This window comes from Temnothorax americanus, unplaced genomic scaffold (genome assembly GCF_048541705.1).
Source record: "Temnothorax americanus isolate GAGA-0224 unplaced genomic scaffold, ASM4854170v1 Scaffold59, whole genome shotgun sequence".
Lineage (NCBI taxonomy): Eukaryota > Metazoa > Arthropoda > Insecta > Hymenoptera > Formicidae > Temnothorax > Temnothorax americanus.
The window spans coordinates 335,617-360,075 of NW_027509741.1; the positions used below are offsets into that span (position 1 = coordinate 335,617).

At 32.6% G+C, this 24,459-nt stretch overlaps 5 protein-coding genes across 8 annotated transcripts in view; 1 reads left to right on the top strand and 4 right to left on the bottom strand.

Annotated features, from left to right (window-relative positions):
• The window catches only part of LOC143904866 (UDP-glycosyltransferase UGT5-like), a 38,374-nt gene extending 32,424 nt beyond the window's left edge, over positions 1-5,950 (bottom strand). Inside the window, exon 1 of one of the 2 annotated variants that reach the window (XM_077419839.1) lies at positions 5,612-5,950. In XM_077419839.1, coding sequence (XP_077275965.1) covers positions 5,612-5,845 — 234 coding nt within the window. In that variant the 5' untranslated portion in view covers positions 5,846-5,950. The remainder of the gene's footprint in view (positions 1-5,611) is intronic. The other variant, XM_077419838.1, reaches the window with a different exon arrangement.
• LOC143904873 (uncharacterized) lies at positions 1-24,188 on the top strand. 3 transcript variants are annotated; one of them, XR_013259059.1, is made up of 11 exons: positions 1-222; positions 359-451; positions 599-661; positions 22,133-22,320; positions 22,774-22,980; positions 23,065-23,112; positions 23,177-23,287; positions 23,342-23,460; positions 23,543-23,751; positions 23,837-23,967; positions 24,116-24,128. XR_013259059.1 is itself a non-coding variant. In XM_077419843.1 (10 exons), the coding sequence occupies exons 5-9, from the start codon at positions 22,257-22,259 to the stop codon at positions 23,434-23,436; spliced, it is 525 nt and encodes a 174-aa protein (XP_077275969.1). In that variant the 5' UTR covers positions 1-222; positions 359-451; positions 599-661; positions 17,349-17,501; positions 17,571-22,256; the 3' UTR covers positions 23,437-23,460; positions 24,116-24,188. The 3 variants fall into 3 exon arrangements, 1 of the variants encoding a protein (XP_077275969.1); XR_013259058.1 differs by lacking the exon at positions 599-661 and adding an exon at positions 17,349-17,501 and having other exon boundaries at positions 17,571-22,320; XM_077419843.1 differs by lacking the exons at positions 23,543-23,751; positions 23,837-23,967 and adding an exon at positions 17,349-17,501 and having other exon boundaries at positions 17,571-22,320; positions 24,116-24,188.
• Positions 11,023-13,397, bottom strand: LOC143904871 (uncharacterized). The gene is made up of 2 exons (XM_077419840.1): positions 11,536-13,397; positions 11,023-11,467 (listed from the first exon to the last, which is right to left on the bottom strand). Exons 1-2 carry the CDS (start codon positions 12,108-12,110, stop codon positions 11,428-11,430), a joined length of 615 nt encoding a protein of 204 aa, XP_077275966.1. The 5' UTR covers positions 12,111-13,397; the 3' UTR covers positions 11,023-11,427.
• Positions 13,407-14,685, bottom strand: LOC143904872 (uncharacterized). The gene is made up of 3 exons (XM_077419842.1): positions 14,333-14,685; positions 13,731-13,886; positions 13,407-13,661 (listed from the first exon to the last, which is right to left on the bottom strand). The coding sequence occupies exons 1-3, from the start codon at positions 14,496-14,498 to the stop codon at positions 13,426-13,428; spliced, it is 558 nt and encodes a 185-aa protein (XP_077275968.1). The 5' UTR covers positions 14,499-14,685; the 3' UTR covers positions 13,407-13,425.
• LOC143904856 (uncharacterized) lies at positions 14,523-16,972 on the bottom strand. The gene is made up of 4 exons (XM_077419817.1): positions 15,880-16,972; positions 15,726-15,803; positions 15,226-15,621; positions 14,523-14,704 (listed from the first exon to the last, which is right to left on the bottom strand). Exons 1-4 carry the CDS (start codon positions 15,950-15,952, stop codon positions 14,523-14,525), a joined length of 729 nt encoding a protein of 242 aa, XP_077275943.1. The 5' UTR covers positions 15,953-16,972.
• Positions 24,189-24,459: the final 271 nt, after the last annotated feature.

The following is a 24,459-nucleotide window of genomic DNA, read 5'->3' on the forward strand; positions in this document are numbered from 1 at the left end:
TCCAAAGCAATGAGGCGGAAGTGAGGTTAGAATAAGAAAGATATTATACCTCAAAATATCCGTAACAGTAGTAGAAAAGAAAGACGCAATATCCTTAACAAGCAACGAAAGACCTGCTGAAAGAGAGAGAGAGAGAGAGAGAGAGAGAGAGAGAGAGAGAGAGAGAGAGAGAGAGAGAGAGAGAGAGAGAGAGAGAAAGCAAAAGTGCGATAAAGGAAAAAGGTAAGGATGTGTTTTAAATATTGAATTTTTTATGATAATCTTATCTATATAGATTGCAAAATCTTGAATGTGCAAATTTTTCTTTCTCTTTATCAAAATTTTTAATGATAATCTTACCTATATTAAATAATATTAGGGAGAAAGAGACAGAGAGACAGAGAGAGAGAAAAAGAGAGAAAGAGAGAGAGCAGAAGTGTGGCAAAAAAAAAGATAAGGATGTTAGGAAAAGGTAAGGATGTATTTTAAATATCAGTCTCTGTTGACCGCTTATATTATAAGCATTTAAAATTACATCAATTTAAAATGACCAAGAATCCTTGGTTGAAATGCGGTGACGATTCCTCAGAACGATTATAATTATATGTATTGATTATAGGTGTTTATTTTGTTGTGAAAGTGACGAAAGAAAGCAGGAGTGTGATAAAGAAAAATGGTAAAGGTGGGACAAAAAAAAAGAAATTTTCTATTTTTACTACTTTTTTCGTAAATAATTATAGGTATTGATTTTGTTAATAATTATAAGTATTTATTTTGTTGTCGTTTAATTACTTTGTAAATTTTTGGAAAATGCCTAAAGCAAAAAAAACACAACTTTCCCGATCAACGTCTAACGTTCGACGATTGGCACAAGCTAGAAACTTAGAAAGTGTTTCTCAAAGGGAAGAACGATTGTTAGAATCACGTTTATGTGTGTCTCGATCTAGAGTTAGCGAATCAAATACTGAAAGGGAAGAACGTTTAGAACAAAATCGATTGCACATTTCTCAAGTCAGAGTTAATCAAACCAGTGCTGAAAGATAAATGCACTTAGAAGGAAGAAAACTTCGATATACCGCTGCTAGAGTCGCTGAGACCGGTCCGGAGAGAGAAGAACGCTTAAAGCGTTGACGATGTCAAATAAACCAGACGAGAAATGCATTTAATTCATTCATTGGACCTAAATCTGCGTTTTATTATCAATCAAGTAATAATTATTTAGGTCATTCAGATTTTTTTATGGGAAAAATAGAAAAAGTTTGTAATTATTGTTGCGCCAAAAAATGGTCCGCAGAGTCATTCGGAATTTGTTGCTCTAATGGACACGTCAAACTAAATGATATTGATGAACCATTAGGAATTCTGAAAGAATTACTTATTGGAACGGATCCAAGATCAAAACATTTTCAGAAGAACATTCGAAAATACAACGGATGTTTTGCAATGACATCTTTTGGAGGTAAAGAAGTTAGAGAAGGTAACTACATGCCAACGTATAAAGTGCATGGCCAAATATATCATTTGATTGGCAGTTTAGTACCTTCATTAGACACATTCATAAGAGGCGAAGATGGTTACAACATCAGTATCCCACAAATAGTACCAACCACTGGACAAGATAATTTTTGCAAAATGGTTTCTTGTATGCAGTTTTATGCGTATAAACTTAGGGTAAGATAAAATAGCTTTAACACGCTACACAGATATAGCCAGTTATTCAATCAATATTGTGTTGATATGGGTGCAAAAATGATTACTGAACGATTAAATTTTATTCGGGCACATCAAAAAACATTACGAGTTAAATTATATACATTTGAGAAATGCTGTAAATGAAGACTCTAATGTGGCGGATATAGGGCAACTGGTTATTTTACCATCCACATTTACAGAATCACCTAGATATCTCCATGAGCGGACACAGGATGCCTTTACATATGTTCGTAATTACGGAACACCTGATTTATTTATCACATTCACGTGCAATCCAAAATGGCCTGAAGTTAAAACAGAATTGTATTCCGGTCAACGTCTAAGTGAAAGACACGACATTGTTGCGAGAGTGTTTCACTTAAAAGTACGACAACTTATGAAAACCATAACAAAGAAGGACATTTTTGGTCAAGTTCGATGCTACATGTTTTCAATTGAATGGCAGAAGAGAGGTTTGCCTCATGTCCACATTTTAATTTGGTTAGTCGACAAAATAAGATCTGATGAAATAGATAGCATTATTTCAGCTGAAATCACCAATAAGGATGAAGATCCATTACTTTACGACATAGTATGCAAGAATATGATCCACGGTTCATGTAAAGCCGTCAATTCCTCATCACCTTGCATGTCAAACGATACATGTTCAAAAAGATATCCCCGTGATTTTTTTTAGTATACACAAACTAGCGATGATGGATACCCTAAGTACAGAAAAAGATGTCCGGCTGACGGTGAAAACATTTATAATATATCGCATTGTAACTTCATTGTTGATAATAAATGGATAGTCCCATATTGTCCAATTTTCTCCAGATGTTTCGTTGCACACGTCAACGTTGAATATTGCCATTCTGTGCAAGCAATCAAATATATATGTAAGTATATTAATAAAGGTAACGATGCGGCTACGTTTGTCGTTGAAAATGAAAAAGATGAGGTTCAGAACTATTTGAATGACAGATATTTGAGTACCTCTGAAAGTATCTGGAGAATACTAAGATTTTCTATTCACGAGCGCTATCCTCCAGTTGTTCATTTATCTGTTCATTTAGAAAATGGGCAAAAAGTGTATTTTACTGAAAGAAATCTACAGCAAGTTATAGAAAATCCACCTCAGACCACTCTGACAGCCTTTTTTGCTCTGTGTGCAGTTGATAAATTTGCAGAGACTTTGCTTTATCACTAAGTACCGGCTTATTATAAATGGTTTAACAAAAAATGGCAACGAAGAAAGCAGGGCTAAGATGTAGATGGTTGTCCAGGTAGAAAGCGGGACACAGTATTAGGGCGAGTGTATACTATACACCCTAATTATTCAGAATGCTTTTATCTCAGACTACTCCTACATCACGTCAGAGGACCGACGTCTTTTAATGACTTAAAGACGGTGAATGGTGAAATAATGCCAAGCATTAATTCCAAGAATACCTATGGTCCTTACGGATTTGCCATTTGCGTTTAAAAAGCTGCAGTTTTTTCTTAGAATGTGTTTCGCCATGACGATTAATAAGTCTCAAGGACAAACCTTCAAAGTAGTTGGCATAGACCTCAGAAACGAAGTCTTTTCACACGGCCACCTATATGTAGGACTCTCACGGATTGGTTCAACAAAGGACCAAACAATACTGATTCATGATGAGAGCAATAAAACTCGCAATGTTGTTTTCACAAAGGTTTTTAACGATTAAAAAAAACAAATCCAACGATCAACTAATAAACAAGTAGAATCAACGTTATTATAAAAAACAGATAAAAAAAAATATATAGAAAAATATAAATAATGGAAAACAAACATTAAAGTAACATTGAAATGTGATTTCTGTCGAAGTTCAGTTTATAATCTATAATAATAAAATACATGTTTAGTTCACCTATCTGCATTACAATTAGTGGAAAATCATTAAAAATAGTTAATACAAAAATGGAACTTAAAAAATTGTCTACAAAAAACGTTATATAAAAAAAACAGTGGATTAGGCCTACTAGGGACACCACGTTAAAAAAACGCGCTTTAACACTATACCTCCGAGGTATAGTGTTGAAACTTTATAAAATATAGAACACGAAAATGATTGATCCTGAGAAAAAAATATAGAACGTTTTTTGTATAGAATTTTATAAGTTACAAATTTTAACGCAGATTTGGATACTATATATACTAGGGAAAATATATAAATATATATAAAAACAATAATATACTTAACTAGCTGGTTACCCGGGCGAAGCCCGGTGTTTCAACACATAACCTCGATATTTCACTTACCGATTACCGAATTTTTCCATTGGTTTTTTAATTGAAAAATCGAGGTTATGTGTTAATCGCGAGCGAGCAATCTGAAAATTCTCTAAAAAACGCCAGGGTAAATCAAAGGATATGATGTCGCTAATCGGTAAGTGAAATATCGGAGAAGCGGAAATGACTCAATAGTGTGAAACTTGATTAGAAAAAGACCGGTTACGACATGTTTAATCCATGAAATCATTTATGCGGTCCATTTTGAAATTAGAGACTTTTAGTTATGATTAAAATTACAAATATCAATTTCATTCGAAAGTAATAATTTGGAAAATTGATCCAATATGTGATCTTTGTTAAGCAAAAAAGTTTAAAACTTAAGCACCTAACATGTGTTATTCATGTGTAAAAGTTAAACTACCGTTTTTAAATCAACCCGACTCCTTATTATGGAACTCCTTTAAGAAAAATGACTCCCGGGCGAAGCCCGGGTAATCAGCTAGTATGAAATAAAGGTAAAATTTCCCGGGGATTGCTGTAAAGTGTATAATTTTTTGTCACCGATTTTGTTGGAAACCGGTTACAAAATTTTTCCAATTTTTCGGGAATTAATTGACTAAATCTTAAAAAATTATATATTAAATAGGAGTCAAATGTGAACATTTTTTTAATTTTTGGAGGATAAGTTTAATTTTTTATTAATGGATAATTTTTCATTAATGAATTGATTTTCTTGAAACCGGTGCCAAAATTTTTTTAATTTTTTGATAATTTTGAAAAGAGAAAATAAAATGGAAGAAAATGAAAGAAAGTTAATAATGGCGGGTCAACGGAGTGTGAAAACGCGCGAGGCGCGAGAAAAATAAAATTTGAAGACTTTAATATAAAGAATTACATTTTTGAAATATTTGACAATATGCTAATCTGCATCTTTAATATTATCTATTATTTCTTATTTTTTAAAAAAAATTTGAAGATGTAGATTAAAGTTTGAGAAGAAAGAATATCAAAGGTGCTCCTAATTAATGAGTGAGTTTGGGAAGAGGGGAATAGATTTTGAGCCCGCGCAACGCGCGGGTGAAATATCTAGTTTTATTAATATCTGTCGACCGGTATGGATTTTAAGGGAATTTTTATTTTTTAGAAAAGTGTGTTTTACGCTTTAGCTTTCTCAGTATTTGAAATATCGATCTATTTCTAATTCTATTATATTCTTCAGTTTTTTCTACTTTTATTTCATATATAATTCGTTAAGATTTGGTTGATTAGTTCTGGAGTTACAAAAATTTCGGTAAATTTGGCACATACACACACACACATATATACATATAGACAGACATTTTGTTAAATTGCAATTTTTCGACATTTTAGAACATTCTGAACACATTCAGAAAAACAAAAAAAATTTTTTTTTTACGAAAACAAAGCTTCCTCTATGAGGAAGCAAAATGGAACAAAATGGAAAAATTAAGAAATATCTGCAATTAGTAGAGATCATTTTAATAAAAACATTTGCATACTTGAAAATTGTGTGGAAGTAATGTTCAAATTTATAATTTGCACACTTAAAAATTATGAGGAAGCAATGTGAAAGTTTCTACTTGCACACTATTTATTTTACAAATAGGTAATAATCAATTTATATTCCGAATGTCTTCGAGTCTTGTAATATCTACTTACGGCGTATGTCAAGTTTTCCGCTAGTTTACTCTCGACCTTAGTCTCGAGTATGCTCACTGTGTGTACATGATGGCCTTCGCGAAGCAATCCTTTAACCAAATGCTCCGTCCAGATGTGATGACTGATCGATGGGAGAGCTTGTATCAGTAAAACCGACAATGGTTTCGATGCTGTCACAAAACCAATTAAAATACAACAAATAAAGTAAAACAATAAGATAAAAGAACTTAACATTGTTGAAACAAATGCGCAAAACTCTTATGTGGTCTTTCGATCAGATCCTAAGACTGAAAGCAATAGTATGTCTTCCTAATGTGCATTCTAAGTATTGTGCTTCTCCTTATTCCTTACTTCAGGCTAATAGCTTCAAGCTGATAAAAGCTTATCGTGACTAGTATGTAACAGACTGATAATATTGACATGACATTTTCTTACAAGGAAACAAATCTAAAAGTTTTGTTCCTTTCTCGATTTTAATTATGTTTGGATATATTGTTATAATATTGATAAAATTTACTTACAAAGAAACCTCGCAAATCTGAAAATTTTAATTTTCATGAAATTTTACATGTAGGGAGAGTAAATAGATAAATTTAGAAATTTTTAATTGCGGCCTAAAAATAATTTTAAAGGGTGAAATTACCTTTCACACACACACACACACACACACACACACACACACACACACACACACACACACACATATGTAAAGTAGTGGCTTTTTGCTATTCTCCAAAAGTATTCAAGATATCAAAAAATAATTTATACAAAAATTTTATAATAAAAACACTTCTAAATATATTAATCACATTAATAATATTTCAAAAAAAAATTTTAAATACGTGTCTTTTATTTTTTTGTCTAGAGAACAATATATAATAAAAGCTCATCAAAATCGGAGAGGGGCACTTCGGACCCTTTCCTTGTAAGATAGAATTTTAGTGTAGTCTATTTAGCAAATGCAAATAGTGTACATTTCTATTGTGTACAACACTGCATGATAATAAATGTAAAAATAACGATATTGATAATTTTGAGATAGTTTCTATAATACTTTTTATAAGTAAAAATTGATACTTTTTACTTATAAAAAGTATTATAGAAACTATCTTTCAAAATTATCAATATGACGAGTATGCATTATAAGAATATATTTTATACATAAAAATTTTAAATATATTACATATATATTTGTATAACACATTAATACAAATTAGAGCACAAAAATTAGAGTTTATAATAAATTAAAATATTATATTGTTACGCCCGTGCTGGACACTGAGTAGAGAAGTCGGGGAAAGCTGTGAAGCGCGCTCCTGGACAATGGGAGTTTGTTGATGGATTTATTGATTTTCTGTCTGGCGGATTTTTGGAATCCGCACGCGTTCTGTTTTTTACGAGCTTGGAATAAACGCATTTCTTAAGTTCTTTTGAGTTCTCTTTCCTTTTGCGAGTTTCGCAAAATACGTGCGCGAGTGTGGAGTGCGCGATAGTGTTACGGCGGCGAGCTTACTCGACGAGCGTAATAATATATATATATATATATATATATATATATATATATATATATATATGTTTATAAAGGGGTACTTATGAGATCCGAGTGTACATATTTGAAATCAAGTATACAAAGATCTACATTTCAATTTAATGGTATACAATACTGTTGAAATCACTATGTATATCGTAGAAAGGAAAATATTATGGATTTTTGGTTATTTATATGAATCGGTCAATACCGGGACCACCGTGACCGGGACATTCGTTATTTATAGACCGATACTACATATTGAGAGCAAATTTTTCTACACATATTTTAGGAGGATAGGAGAGAATTGAATTTCTTTTCACGATTTTCTAATATTTTAGATATCCGAAAAAAGAAGATTATATATAATTATATATAATATCATATATAAGTACGGAAATTTTGCTTTTTATATATAACGTTACATAAAATTTATAATCATATATATATATTTATATATAATTAATCTTTATTCCCGGGTCTCAAGTTAGGTGAAGTCAAAATTGTTGGAGTCATCAATTAATTAAAACAGAAAGTCCTCTGTCAGAACGGAAGGTGACTGAATGTTCTATCAACATATAGTCCAGTCAAATTAGACATTTGAGCTCGGAAGTGAAGCGGTATCAATGAAACCTTTTTAGGGTTGTTGGGGGGATGTAGAAGAGCTTATTTCTGAGTTGTCGGGCTAATCGGACCGATGGGTTTTTAAGGGGGGGAGGGGGAATAAAAAATTTCGTTTTTTTGCAATAACTCGGCGAATTTTAACCGTACATGATTTACTAACCTCTTATTTTGTAGCTCTTTTAAAGCGCCGCCGCGATGACTTCCCTGGGCTCAATTTTTAACGAATCTGAACAACTGACCCCTCGTTTTGTAGGTCTCTTTAAGCCCTACAACTTTGTCAGTGGCGGCACATTTTTATCTATTAATGGAAACGAGATAAACGCAAAAAACCGCGACAAAATGCATTTTTTCCCACTTTCACCGGCTAGAACTCGACAAATATTGATTTTAAGTTAGGGTCTTCAGGAAATGAATTGTAGGGCTTTAAAAGAGCTACAAAATGAAAGGTTAGTAAATTATGTACGGTCAAAATTCGCCGAGTTATTGCGAAAAAAAAAACGAAATTTTTCATTCCCCCTCCTCCCCTTAAAAACCCATCGGTCCGATTAACCCGACAACTCAGAAATAAGCTCTTCTACATCTCCCCAACAACCCTAAAAAGGTTTCATTGATACCGCTTCACTTTCGAGCAAAAGCCTTTTTTTTTGTCTAATTTGACTGGACTAATAAGGCTCAACTCGACATTGCCTTGGATCCCTTCTCTACCTCCCTAAAACCCTCCCTCTCTCCCTCCCAATCCTCCTTCTATATTGAAGGAGGATCTACTGTGATAAATGGTAGTAATTTTTACATTAAAAAGGGCGCAATACGTAATTCTATGTAATTATTGTTGAATAATATATGATTTACGCAACAACAACCGCGTCGGCTCTCAACAGCTGTCTTGTTTTCTTTCTTATTTATTAGTACAGAACCTCAATTTATCTTCAAATATCAAAGAATAGCAAGTATAAATCACGCAATCACTATTTACAATGTTGTAACTTTAGTAACAATTGCTTTAAACACAGAATAATATTTTAACCGAATAGTCCCAAGAAGTACCGTTTGTCGTCTGAAAGCGGTCCTCGTATATACCTTTACAAGAATTAAACAATATTGTCTTTTAATTAGTACGTAAACTGAAGAAGTTTTCAATTTTTATCGATTACTGTCGATTCCAATTTACCAGCGCAGACACATTTACAAGCCGGCTGACACCGAGTAACCGTGCTAACATTATTTTTAGTTCGGATCCCGGAATCACCCTTACAACACAGTACTTGAAACCGAAAACTACCGTTACAATGCAGAATAAAAAAGGAAAGTTTACAGATAAACCATAAGTATTCCAATTTGCGATACAAATTTTGATGGGACATACGCTATTATGTGGGAATATGTATTTGCCAAAATTCGGACACTGACTAATTTTGAAAAGATTGTTCCCATTTGCGGTCTCAGTAAATACCCTTACAATACATAGTACCCATAAGTACCGTTACAATAAATAATCGAAAACTAAAATATCATTGATAATTGGCCATAGCGTTATATTTTTTTAAAAATTAACGCATATTGTAACGCTATTATTTGCGGATTTACATTTAGCGACACGCGCAAACGTTGGCATTCCTATTAAAAATTATGATCTCAGGATTTAATCTTATAAAGGCTGATTTATAGAGGCCGTAACCGTTGATTTAAGCCGTAATCTTTAAGAAATTGACCAATCACAATCGATTGTTCTTCTCACATTCGACTGTGATTGGTCAATTTCTTAAATATTACGGCTTAAATCAACGGTTACGGCCCCTATAAATCAGCCTTAACTCAGTAAGTCTACATCCCTAAGTATTGCTACAATGCGAAACAAAAAAATAATATCTACTGATAAACTATGAGAAAAACGATTTCTATTATAAAGACGTTGAGATCATACGCAATCTGTAAAAAGAAAAATAAAATAAAATAGCACTCTGTTAACATCTCAATGTAGGACAGCATTGAAGCAAATTCTAATTGAATATAATAATATATAATTATTTGATGACTCTCTAATAATTTTTACTCTACTTAAAATGATATATTTGGGGAGAGAAATCTACTGTAATAAATGACACCAACTTTTGCATTAAAGAGGACGCAAATTCGAGTCAAAACGTCAGTAAGTACGTAATTTTATGTAATTATTGTTGAACAATATATTAATTGCACAACAACCGCGTCGACTCTCAACGGCAGTCTTATTTCCTTTCTTATTTATTAGTACAGAGCCTCAGGTTAACTTTAAATATCAAAGAATGACTAGTATAAGTTAAGTAATCACTATTTACGACGTTGAGGTTTTATTAACAATTGGTTTGAACATAAAATAATATTTTAACCGAATGGTCTCAAGAAGTACCGCTTGTCGTCTGAAAGCGGTCCTCGTATATACCTTTACAAGAAACAATATTGTCTTTGAATTAGTATACGTAAACTGAAGAAATTTTCAATTTTTATCGATTACTGTCAATTCCAACTTATCAGCGCAGACACATTTACAAGCCGGCTGACATCGAGTAATCGTGCTTACATTATTTCTAGTTAGGATCCCGGAATCACCCTTACAACACAGTACTTGATACCGAAAACTACCGTTACAATGCAGAATAAAAAAGGAAAGTTTACAGATAAACCATAAGCATTCCCATTCGCGATACAAATTCTGATGGGACATATTTTCTGTTATAAAGACGTTGAGGTCATACGCAATCTATAAGAAGAAAAAAGAAAATAGCACCCTGTTAGCATCCCAATGTAGGACAGCATTACAGCAAATTCTATTGTTAACTGTTGCCAAGACCATTAACGATTCTGTGACATCGATATCATTATTTACAAAAATTGAGTAGAAAAAGAACCATTCACACGAGATTCAACTTTTTTCTATTACGTGTAAGTGACGGGAAAAATTAACGGAGCCGGCCGGGACTCGAACTCAAGATCCTTTCGATTAAAGGAAAAGAGGCAGTAAGAGCCGGCGCGGTAAATAGGGCGCAAGTTATATATATTTTTCTTATCGTCAATACATAAAAAATACACGTTTTTAATTTATTGCGCTGAAGATGACCACAAAAAATGGTCGAAACGTTCGCGAATTCTTTATTTTATTTTTTATGTATTGACGATAAGAAAAAAATATATAACTTGCGCCCTATTTACCGCGCCGGCTCTTACTGCCTCTTTTTCTTTAATCGATTTAATCACGAGAGCCTTATAATTTTTAATTCTCAAGATCCTTTGTTCACACGTCTAGTACTTAGCCCATCAATACCGGCTTTACGGCCCTAAATCTACATACAGGACTTTTAATTTTAAAAACACATAGTAAGAAAGAATAATTTAGACTTATTTTTATATATTTTTACATTTATTTTTTATATTTTTACATTTATAATGTAATTATAAATAGGTTTGTCATCGGTAAGATATTTCCTCTACCTCTTTTATCTCTTCTTGTTGGTTATTTTTTTTTTTTTTATTGCTGACCCATGTTTTTATTGTTGCATTATTTCGTTTATCAAAAACTCCTGGGTTAGCATCTTTTACATCTTGTATTTGCTGTAATGTCGGCAATAAAGTTTTGGCCGTTTGGTTAATCCACGGTTCAAAAGCTTAGAATCCTATTTTTTTTTGTTTTTTATTCCAACGAGGGCGGCTGCACTTTCCAAACGGTGAAGCTGAAAAAAAATACATGAACTAACTAATCGGACTATAATAAATATACGAATATTATTTATGTACATACTTGATCGTTTTTTTTCGTTTTTGCGTTTTGGATTCTGCAAAAATTTCTGTATCTGATTCCTGTTCAGATTCAGATACAGAAGCAGATGCAGTTGCAGAATTTCCATGGTCATCAATAAAAACGCTTTTATCTGGTGCAACAAAAGTAGCATCACCAGACTCATTCACACCAGTCTCATCATCGTCGTCGTCCAAATTGTCTCCAGAATCGTTCTGCTTTCCTTGTACAGCTTCTAACAATTTTGATATTTGCAGTATTTCTCTCGTTATTATTGGCTGCCTATAATGCTCTTTATGTATACGGTCGGCATGGCCCAAAAAGCTTGCAAGATCAGACACTTCATTCTCGGAAAGATTGAAGTTTACACACATCGTAGCTATGTGCTTTCGCAAAATATATCCTCTTAAAATATTTGATTTTGCAGCACCGCATTCCTCTGCAAATTTGCGCATTAAATCGCAGGCTCTGAGGTACTTATAATCTCCTTTGAATGTACCCGGAATACCGAACAAATACGGGTTGTTTTTATTTACGTTTGCCAAATGCCTGTTTTTTAAAAGAAGTTCTAAGCACATTAGAAGTTCCCTGTGCAATAACACTGGTACTGTACGGTTCAACTTTCCGCGGATTGTGAATCGCACGTATTTTTGGGCTGCTTTCTTTTCTTCAATTGAAAATTTGGTATAAGCTTCGCCAATTGTGTCTTCGTCGATTTTTTGATAATTTTTAAAATCATTAATTAATATCCGTTCGATTTCGCCTGCTCGACGTCTGTTGAATAACTGAATAGAAATCAGACTACTGGCAGCTAAATCATTATAAACATTTTTCGAAAAATGTTCTTTTAAAGCTTCACAATTCTTCCTTAATTTGTCACGAAGATACACTTGTAGTTTCTGAATATCATTTGTCGACGGAAGAATTACAGTCGATTGCCTTTTTTTACGGGTTTGAGTTTCTATAGCTGTTCGAGCAACACTTGCATTATAGTCTTCGGTCAGGAGCTTTAAAAAATCTTTAGCGTATGTTTGTTTTTCTTTATCATGTTTTTTAATCCTTTCCGAAATGCACAACCTACAGATCTGTTTAATCAATGTACCCAAGGACGTGGCTAGAGAAGGTATTTTGAAGCCAGTTCCCGAATCGTTTAGACCAGCAAGGGATTGAACTGCAGTGATCGTGGCATCGTAATGCCTCGGATAAAAAATGCTAAAAAAGTCAGAAATTTATGTAGCGTGATTCCTCACTTCTAAAAGAAAACGTCCAAGTTGTCGAAGTTTTTGACGAATCATGTCATAGAAGTGGGGATCCTTGTACTTTTGACATAGCTTATTGCTAAAAAGAATAATGAGTTCGTCATAGCGTATCGATTTTGCTACATTGTCGTCTTGCATCGTAGGAAAAATCCGTTTCCGAAGTATATCGCATGCTTTAGGATGAATCCGGCCGGTTAATCTCTTTGATGATACCAGAATCGATCTTCGTTTTGCAGAATTTTTCTTCGCGCATTTTCGATAATGGTGTCGAAGAGAAGTTTTTGCATAATCAGCAAGGCATAATAGACAGGTTGCAAAATCTGTAGCAAATTTTTTATACTTGGCATTCGGCCTTCGCGTAACTTTTCGTTCTCCAGTATTAATAGCTCTATTTGTATTAAAATAGAATTGTCCACGTTTTCGAATTTTTTTCATTATTTTCTTCCGTTCGTTAGATCCTTTCTCGAAGTTCAGAAATTAAACTACCTCCTCTTCATCTTTGTGCTTACGGATAACATGTCGGCTTAACTTCCCTTGTTCCGTCTTGCAGAAAACACAAAAATCTTTTTTAATTCCAGATTGAGCGCTTTTTACGAACATTTCCACGTCGTCTGGTGCGCTGTGTCCAACTTTATTAGACTGTAAGAGAAGCTTCCAAATCCGTCAATATGTTTTGAGATGTCGTAGAATTGTTATTATGCTTATTGTTATTATGCTGTTCCTTTTGTCCTATGCTATCATTTGAACTCTCAGAATCAGGCATGTACGAAAAATCGCTGGAGTTATTAGAGACGACAGAGCTGCGACTATCGTTCTCTTTATCAGAAAGATCGGGCTTGTTAGGGACCTCGCTAATCAATCGATTAGCATCTACAATATAAAGAAGAAGTTGTTCAAAAGCGTTGTGAAATAAAAAATATTACAGATCGGACATCTAACCTTCGCTTATTGTACGACAAGTTGGAATCGGAAGCTCCGTGTCTCTTCTTTTGTCAACGTCATTATTTTGTTCTTGTAATGGACGCACAGATTTGTAAACATTCAACGCAATATCATCCAAATTCCATGCGCTATTATTAAAATCGGCACTGTTATCTGCAAAAAAACAAACCAAAAGTTAAATACATATTCATAAATTCTTCACACGCTGCAATTGTCATTAATTGGGCCACTATATATATTCATTTAATTATAACATCTTTCAGATTTATTTTACGTACACTTCACCAAAATTCGACAACGAAAAGTCACCTTTTCACATATTTAGTTTCGCCAAGCAATAAGAAGTGTGCACAAAACAAAAGGTAAAAAGTTTTAGTCGCAAAAAACGTTAATAAATTTAACTTTAATTATATTATCTATTTTATCTCTCTTAGAGCAAGCGCAAAAGCGACTTTTTGTATTTTATTCTAATAATGTTACATATACTTTTGGTTATATATATTTTTGATAATCGTACAAAACTGGAATGACACTCCGGATAATATCAGTTGATGAAGAATGCCTTATTTATTTAAACTTATATTACTTAATATACGAACCTTCCTTATGAACTGTTAAATTTGTTAGAGAAATCGGAGTGAGGCTTAAGTTTTCAAATGCATCAGGGTTGCTTAAAATAGCCGAGTTTTTAAATGCATCAAGGTTTTGCGAAACACTTGCAGAAAGTTTTGTTGGCATAGTTTTTAATGTGGTGTTCGAGGACATCTGATCAACAAATAGGTTAGTGTGTTAATTATCAGTTGCCGGAAACATTTCGCACTCTTCAGTCTGACTGGACTCTTCACTCGCATTATTTGCCGGCAATGTTTTTGATAAATGAACAATTTCCTCGACAAGGCAGAGGGTTCCAACGTTTTCAAGAAAAGTAGGTGTCTGCGAAAGAAGTTCCGGAGAAAAGACATCATCATTTCCTGAAATTTATTCGATTTCAATAAATTAGTTACTATGATCAAACGCAATATTTATAAAGGTGATCCTGCAGTATCCATTGTCATTTTTTTTTTTTTAATAATATTGAAAGAATAAATTCTTCACCGTTAACTGAAATGCAAAAAAAAAGACGCTTTTCACCGTGCAGTTATTGAAGTATTTTAAATCGTCATACTGCTTAACATAAATCTATATATAGATCTAAGAAACAGAAGCGAGATTGTCAATGAAAAAATTTTATTAAAAAATTTATAAACTTCATAGGGTAACCAAAACGTATCAATGAAAAGTCTCTAAGGAACATTTTATTCAGCCATGATAAGATTTTATCATATAACTTGCAATATAACACGAGAGAAAAAAAATATCGGATGCACTATGCGGTTGCACCATTTCCAACGTTATTACTCTGTATTATTCCCACGACAGTGTCTATTACAGTGTTCTCTCAAAAAGGACATCGAATACCAAAAGAGAGTAAATTTTCAGAAAGTGTGCTCACTTTTACTCTGGGCTGCTAACTGTGGCTCATTGGAACATGTATAATCGACAGTCGTACCAGTTAATTTGTTATTCTCTTCTGAAAGCAATTTGTTCGCTTCAGCTTCTTTGAGCTCTGAATCAGTTGTATTCGATGGCAATATCTCTGACAAACACACACTTTGGATTGTAAGACTTGACTTGTTTGAGCACGTAAGATCAACGTCTTGTCCAATTTGTTTATTATCCGCTGCTGGAGACAATGCGATCGCTTTAGCTTTTTCAAGCTCAATTTTAGCCATATTCAATGGCAAAATCCACAACAAAACACTCTCATTGACGAAGGAACGAGTTGAATCATTTTCGAGAAAAGTTGGCGTCTTTGTCATAACCTTTGGCAAATCGATTTCAACAGTTGCTGTAAGAAACTCAATTTTAATAAACTATAGTTTCTCCATAAATACAAAATTTAATAAATAGTTTTTATTTGAATAGCAAATCATCTCCGTAAAATATACGTACGTGCATGTCCATCGTTTGCGCGATTAAAACGTAGTTTCTTTCTCTGTACCTTCATAGAAAGATCTGTTTTTTTCTGTCCTGTAAATATATAGCCTTGTGAATGAATGTAAACACACTACGACCTACACTAACATTATTTAAATATTACAAATACCTGTGTTTATTGAAGCACGAGGTCTTTTGGAAGATTTGACCGATGAAGCGTACTCTTTTCGTTTCCAGTTCATTCTTTAAAGCAATAAGCTTATCTTTCTTGCCTGTAAATTCGCAAATAAACTTAAACAAAAATTGAAGTAAATAAATACACATACGTCTAACGGTACTCAATTTCAATAAAAACTATTTCAATTTTATTTTAGAATAAAATGTTTTTTATCATATGTATTTCATTGTATGGGTAATTCTGGGGACCAAAAACAGAAACGGAAAAGTGCTTTCCAGGACCATATGCGAATATAATGACTTGGAAGAGTAATTTCGGAGGCTACGTTATATTCGACTATACAAGCACGCCATATATATTACTACAAATTTAATACTATAATGACTATATAATAAATGCGTGAATAATCTTACAATTTGATCTTTGTTTCACAATATAAAATATGAATTAGATTATCATCAAGAGCTATGATTTTTTCGACGTATCGTCCACTACTCTTGTATCGAATACTACATACATTTTTCTTTTTTATTATATTTCTTTCTTTAGAGATATAATACATTTATTCTTTCAATATTATTAAAAAAAAAAAATGACAACGGATACGGCAGGATCACCTTTATAAATATTGCGTTTGATCATAGTAACTAATTTATTGAAATCGAATAAATTTCAGGAAATGATGATGTCTTTTCTCCGGTACTTCTTTCGCAGACACTTATTTCTCTCGAAAACATTGGAACCCTCTGCCTTGTCGAGGAAATTGTTTATTTACCGAAATTATTGCCGGCAAATAATGCGAATGAAGAGTCCAGTCAGACTGAAGAGTGCGAAATGTTTCCGGCAACTGATAACAACACACTAACCTATTCGTTGATCAGATGTCCTCAAACACCACATTAAAAACTATGCCAACGAAATTTTCTGCAAGTGTTTCGCAACACCCTGATGCATTTAAAAACTTGGCTATTCTAAGCATCACTCCGACTTCTCTAACAAATTTAACAGTTTCTGAGGAAAATTCGTATATTAAGTAATATAGATTTAAATAAATAAGGCATTCTTATTCTAGTGTTATTTTAGTTTTGTACGATTATCAAAAGTATATATAACCAAAAGTATATGTAACATTATTAGAATAAAATACAAAAAGTCGCTTTTGCGCTTGCTCTAAGAGAGAGAGAGAGAGATAAAATAGATAATATAATTAAAGTTAAATTTATTAACGTTTTTTGCGACTAAAACTTTTTACCTTTTGTTTTGTGCACATTTTTTATTGCTTGGCAAAAGTAAATATGTGGAAAGATGACTTTTCGTTGTCGAATTTAGATAAAGTGTACGTAAAATAAATCTGAAAAATGTTATAATTAAATGAATATAGAGTGGCCCAATTGATGACAATTGCTGCATATGAAGAATTTATGAACATGTATTTAACTTTTGGTTTGTTTCTTTTGCAGATAACAGTGCCGATTTTAATAATAGCGTATGAGATTGGGACGATATTGCGTTGAATGTTTATAAATCTGTGCTACCATAAAGAAAACAAAATAATGACGTTGACGAAAGGAGAGACACAGAGCTTCCGATTCCAAATTGTCGTACAAGCGAAGGTTAGATGTCCAATCTGTAATATTTTTTATTTAACAACGCTTTTGAACAACTTCTTCTTTATATTGTAGATGCTAATCGATTGATTAGCGAGGTCCCTAACAAGCCCGATCTTTCTGATAAGGAGAACGACAGTCGCAGCTCTGTCGTCTCTAATAACTCCAGCGATTTTTCGTACGTGCCTGATTTTGAGAGTTCGAATGGTAGCATAGGACAAAAAGAACAGAATGATACCGATATTAATAATGTTTCTACGACATTTCAAAACATATCGACGGATTTGGATGCTTCTTTTACAGTCAATAAAGTTGGACCAGCGCACCAGACGACGTGAAAATGTTCGTAAAAAGCGCTGAATCTGGAATTAAAAAGAATTTTTGTGTTTTCTGAAAGGCGGAACAAAGGAAGTTAAGCCGACATGTTATCCGTAAGCACAGAGATGAAGAAGAGGTAGTTCAATTTCTGAGCTTCGAGAAAGGATCTAACAAACGGGAAAGAAATAATGGAAAAATTCGAAAACGTGGACAATTCTATTTTAATACGAATAGAGCTATTAATACTGGAGAACGAATAGTTACGCGGAGACCGAATGCCAAGTATAAAAAACTTGTTATAGATTTCATGACGTGTCCATCATGCGTTGCTGATTATGCAAAAACTTCTCTTCGACACTTGGAATGATTTAGCTGCCAGTAGTCTCATTTCTATTCAGCTGTTCAACAGACGTCGAGCAGGCGAAATTGAACGGTATAACTTTACCCAGATTGTGAATTGCTCGTATTTTTGAGTTGCTTTCTGAAAATCTTTAATTAATATCCGTTTGATTTCGCCTGGTCGACGTCTGTTGAACAGCTGAATACCGAACAAATACGGGTTGTTTTTATTTACGTTTGCTAAATGCCTGTTTTTTAAAAGAAGTTCTAAACACATTAGAAGTTCCCTGTGCAATAACACTGGTACTGTACGGTTCAACTTTCCCCGGATTTTGAATCGCACGTATTTTTGGGCTGCTTTCTTTTTTTCAATTGAAAATTTGGTATAAGCTTCGCCAATTGTGTCTTCGTCGATTTTTTGATAATTTTTAAAATTATTAATTAATATCCGTTCGATTTCGCCTGCTCGACGTTTGTTGAATAACTGAATAGAAATCAGATTACTGGCAGCTAAATCCTTTCAAGCCTTCTTCGAAAAATGTTCTTTCAAAGCTTCATAATTTTTTCTTAATTTGTCGCTGAGATACACTTGTAGTTTCTGAATATCATTTATCGACGGAAGAACTATAATCAATTCCTTTTTTTACAGATTTAAGTTTTTAAAGCGATGCTAATTCAGCATTATTCAGTTTTTAACTGGAATAATGCAACAATTAAAACATGTAACAAAATTTAAAAAAACGGAAATATGTAAAAAAAATTATATTGTGACAAATCTGTATGTTAAATTTACATTATAAATGTAAAAATATAAAAAAAAATTAGTCTAAATTATTCTATCTTACCTTGCGTTCTCTACATACGTTACATTTTAGTCGTTTGCTTACAATAAATTACTGTTGTTCCTCAAAATGACATGTCGTATAGTAATAGATAACTTTTTTTAAAACTAATAATACGTCACTTTGATTTACTTTTCAAGCTGAAAAAAATTAATACGATATTTTAAAACGCTCGAAAATTTACTTGCCACCTCTTGAATTAGTTTTCTCTTTTTCTATTGTGATACTTATTTGATTTAAATAAAACTTTGGGAAAAGTACTTATATTATAAAAGAGATATTTTGTAATAAATTTTCCATTATTTCTTTCGCTATAAATACATAAACGGAACGCATTGCCAACTTGCCTCTTGTGCCAACAAGCTCCGGTTTTTCATATATCACAGAATTGTTGACAATCTTGGCAACAGTTAACAATAGAATTTGCTGTAATGCTGCTTTACATTGGGCTGCTAACAGAGAATTCTTTTCTTTTTTCTTTTTACAAATTGCATATGATCTCAACGTATTTATAACAGAAATCGGTCTATTTATAGTTTATCAGTAGATATTAATTTTTCGTTTTGCATTGTAACAGTACTTAGGGATGTAGATTTACTGAGTTATAAGAGTTCCTGGAATCATAATTTTTAATAGAAATGCCAACATTTGATCGTATTGCTAAATGTAAATCTGCAAATAATAGCGTTACAATATGCGTCGATTTTTTAAGAAATATAGCACTGTGGCTAATTATCAATGATATTTTAATTTTCGATTATTCATTGTAACGGTAGTTATGGGTACTATGTATTGTGTTGTAAGAGTATTTACTGAGACCGCAGATGGGAACAATCTTTTCAAAATTAGTCTGTGTCCGAATTTTGGCAAATACATATTCCCACATAATAGTGTATGTCCCATCAAAATTTGTATCGCGAATGGAAATGCTTATGGTTTATCTGTAAACTTTCCTTTTTTATTCTGCATTGTAACGGTAGTTTTCGGTATCAAGTACTGTGTTGTAAGGGTGATTCCGGGATCCCAACTAAAAATAATGTTGGCACGATTACTCGGTGTCAGCCGGCTTGTAAATGTGTCTGCGCTGGTAAATTGGAATCGACCAGTAATCGATAAAAATTGAAAACTTCTTGAGTTTACGTACTAATTAAAAGACAATAGTGTTTAATTCTTGTAAAGGTATATACGAGGACCGCTTTCAGACGACAAGCGGTATTTCTTGGGACTATTCGGTTAAAATATTATTCTGTGTTTAAAGCAATTGTTACTAAAGTTACAACATTGTAAATAGTGATTGCGTAATTTATACTTGCTATTCTTTGATATTTGAAGATAAATTGAGGCTCTGTACTAATAAATAAGAAAGAAAACAAGACAGCTATTGAGAGCCGACGCGGTTGTTGTTGCGTAAATCATATATTATTCAACAATAATTACATAGAATTACGTATTGCGCCCTTTTTAATGTAAAAGTTACTACCATTTATCACAGTAGATCCTCTTTCAATATAGAAGAAGGGCGGGAGGGAGAGAGGGAGGGTTTTAGGGATCAGGTAGAGAAGGGATCCAAGGCAATGTCGAGTTGAGCCTTATGTTGATAGAACATTCAGTCACCTTCCGTTCTGACAGAGAACTTTCTGTTTTAATTTATTTTTTATTTTTCGAGATATATATATATATATATATATATATATATATATATAAAGATCTACCACTTGTTACTTAGGTTTTTTCGAAGTATAATACTACCACTTTTTTTTTTTTTTTTTTTTTTTAAGGTAACAACATATACACTACTATATGTGTACTTTGCGCCTTTTTTTTTACATATTTTTAAAAATTTTTTTTATTAAAATTGATTGTTTACAATTTTTTTACTTTGCAATCAATGCACAATATAACCCTATAAATAAATTTTTTCTCCATTGTTTTGTTTTCCCAAAAAATAAACATTAAATAGAGCGTGATTTTTTGGTCTCAGGCCACAGAGGTAGTCTAACCCCTTAATCATTTTTTTTTTTTGATAAATTATTTTTTGATAAAATAGTATAAGTTAGTGATTCTTTTCATTAATCTTATATTTTTAACTATTTTTGTTCATAAATTTGATACTTTCAAGAAGGTATGATTTAAAAGGCCCTGTTGCCTAAATCGTACCTTTTGCAGCATGTTACAAAATAACAAATTAATTTGTTATTGATAAAAAGTTAACTCTTAAATGCCCCGTGGGGTCCAGCGGACCCCAGATCCTTTAGAATAAAATGTTTTCAAATGTTCTTGCCAAAAATGGAGCTCATGCTCCCATTGATGATAGATGAGTGATTGACCTATCCGTTTGTACACTTAGCAGTACTCAGTTTACTTAATTTTTTATACTATGTTAAAATTGAAATTTTAACAATATAAGTATTTTATTCTCTTTTCTAAGCCTTAAACAACATTTAAAAAAATTTTCATAACTAAAGATCAAAAAATCAATGAGTAAGGAGACATTTTTCATGCTGGGGTCTTTTAGGTCCCTTTATGCCATTTACGAGATTCTTGAGAGGTGTGGCATTTAAGAATTAAACATGTAATACTAGGTACCTGAAACATCAAACTACAATTTCTAACGTTTATTTGCGTACACATTACTATCAAATGAGAAATATAATAAAAAAGAACTTAAGTATTCAGCAATCCAAGTAGCAAAATGACGTTAAAATTGTTCAAATTTTGGTCATAAAATGACCAATTAGACGTCCTAAATAGGGTCTCATGAGACCCGAAAATGACGTCGATATGTCACGTCAATGAGCCGTCTTTTTTTGACGTCTTATTGACGGCAAAAATAGGACCAATGTACGACTTACTATAACCTCACTCTTCATTTCTTTTTAACCTGCCCCCTTAGAAAGAGATGAAGAGTGAGGTTAACCGAAGGATAGAGTTATCCAACGGTGAAGAAATTGGCCCTAAAACATGTACGAGATCTTTTGTTTATTGCATGTACGTGTAAAAAAAAAGTAATATTTTACAACAGTGTGATCCAAGTATAATTGTATTCTTGATGAAACAGTCTTGTGTTCGCGGAGATTTCATTATCAGTATATTAACTATATTAGATGTACAAAATAGAATATGTTTACGGTGATTCAGTTTGATGAAAAATCCGACGCAAACTTGGCCGTTGTCAGCAGTACTTGGATAACGCCTCGTAAAAGAAAAGTTTTCTGGCTACCATACAAAAATACAAGTAGTTATAACAAGGCATTAAAAAAGCATGAACAACCTGATGAAAAGAAATGGACATTGTATGGAGTACAAAAAATTTTTTATGAAACAAAGTAAGTTAAACTAATTATTTATCTCTATTACACACACACACACACAACTCACACACACACACACACACACACACACACACACACACACACACACACACACACACACACACGCACACGCGCACGCGCGCGCGCGCGCGCGCGCGCACGCGCACGCACACGCACACGCACACGCACACGCACACGCACACGCACACGCACACGCACATGCACACGCACACGCACACGCACACGCACACGCACACACACACACACACACACACACACACACACACACACACACACACAATTCATTTACATCTTCTATTTCTACATGTATATATTTGGAGACATTATATTTAACGCGCTTATTATGCAAAGTATACAAAAAAAAAAAATCTTTAATGAATATTAAATACATATATTTAAGGCAATATGACTCGTCCTTTTTAACTAACAGTATTTTATATTTTGTAGATAATATAGACGTAGCACATAAGAAAGCTAAAGTGGCAGAATTTACGAGTGATTTAAATACAGATTTAGAAGGTGATAATACAATTAAGAGACAACGGCATCCTCCACGGCGTTTATACGATAATAATTCTGATGATTCAACCGAGGAAAGTTGTGCAATTTTAAAGTTTGATCGACCACCTCCAATAAAAAAGAATTTTTTAAATCGTTAGTTATATTTTGTACAATAACGTATAAAATATATATCTGTTTAGAATTTATTTTTACCTAATTTTTATATTGAATTTTCAGGTTCTTCTGAGAATAATGTTTCGACATTAAATATACTGGATGAAGAAGGTAAAACATGAAATTTTTGTAATGTATTAGAAAAGTGTTTAATTATATCTAATCATAATTGTAGATTCCTCTGAATGTGGTAATAACATACCGTCGAATTCTTGGTCGAATTCAACATCTCGGTCGAATTCAACATTAAACAGAATATTAAATAATAATGAACTGGATGAAAAAGGTAAAATAAGATATCTTACATTGTGTGTTTAATTATATCTAGTCATAATTGCAGATTCTTCATCTGAATGTGGTAATAACATACCGTCGAATTCTCGGTCGAATTCAACATCTCGATGGAATTCAACATTAAACAGAATATTATTATAAATAATAATGAACTGGATGAAAAAGGTAAAATAAGATATCTTACGTTGTATATTCATAATACAGTTATTGAAGTAATATGCATATTTTATTTGTGTTCCTCTTTTAGCACTAAACAAACAAATAGTAGATACTCTTATCACTATTAAAGAACAAAATAATCAGATATTAGCTTATATTAGAAAAGCTCCTCAAGCAAAAGGTGCTGTCATTTTTTCTGTGCCGGAAAATTTACCTGTTAATCTACCATTACAAACAGATGAAAGTGTAAATCTCTTGGAAACGTTTATTACAGATCAAGATAATTCACATAATTTGGTAAATATATATGCAAAATATGTTTATATTGTATAAAAAACATTTTTTAATTTTACTGACAATTAATTAAAATATTTGTTTGTAGTGTTCATTTCATAACAAATAAAATTTAGAAACAGTTGTTCTCAGATGAATTGTGTCGAAACTATAGTTCTTATGGAAAAAGATTAGGAAAGAAACCATTTTCTTCCTTATTGATAAAAGATATTATAATAAGTAAGAAATTTTTTTTATCTTTTTAAATAAAAATGTTTAATTCCAAATAATTAAAATAATTTTATGTTTGTTATATTTTAATAAAATATTAAAAAATTGGAAGTAATTTTGTAAACATGAAGACTTTTATCACCTTAATTTTTTTCAGACGCAGTTAAATCTACGACAGAAGGTGCTAACAATCAAGCCATTGAAAATTCAATAAAAGTCTGGATAAAACACGCTCCTCAACGTGTAAAGAAGAAGAACAATAATTAATTGCATCATGTCTTTAATGTCATACAGAAAGTGTTGCGTTGGAAAACGACAGTTATATCGAAGAATTGCCAATGAAAAGGTAAAATTTTTTAAAGAATTGATTGTGTCCAATTCTCAAGAGCATAATCAAGAAAAGAACGTAAAGCGTGATAAAATAGAAAAATATTATAATAAAAACGAAGAAATAGTATCTAATGACACTTCTGACGATGATATTGGCACTTTTGATATTGA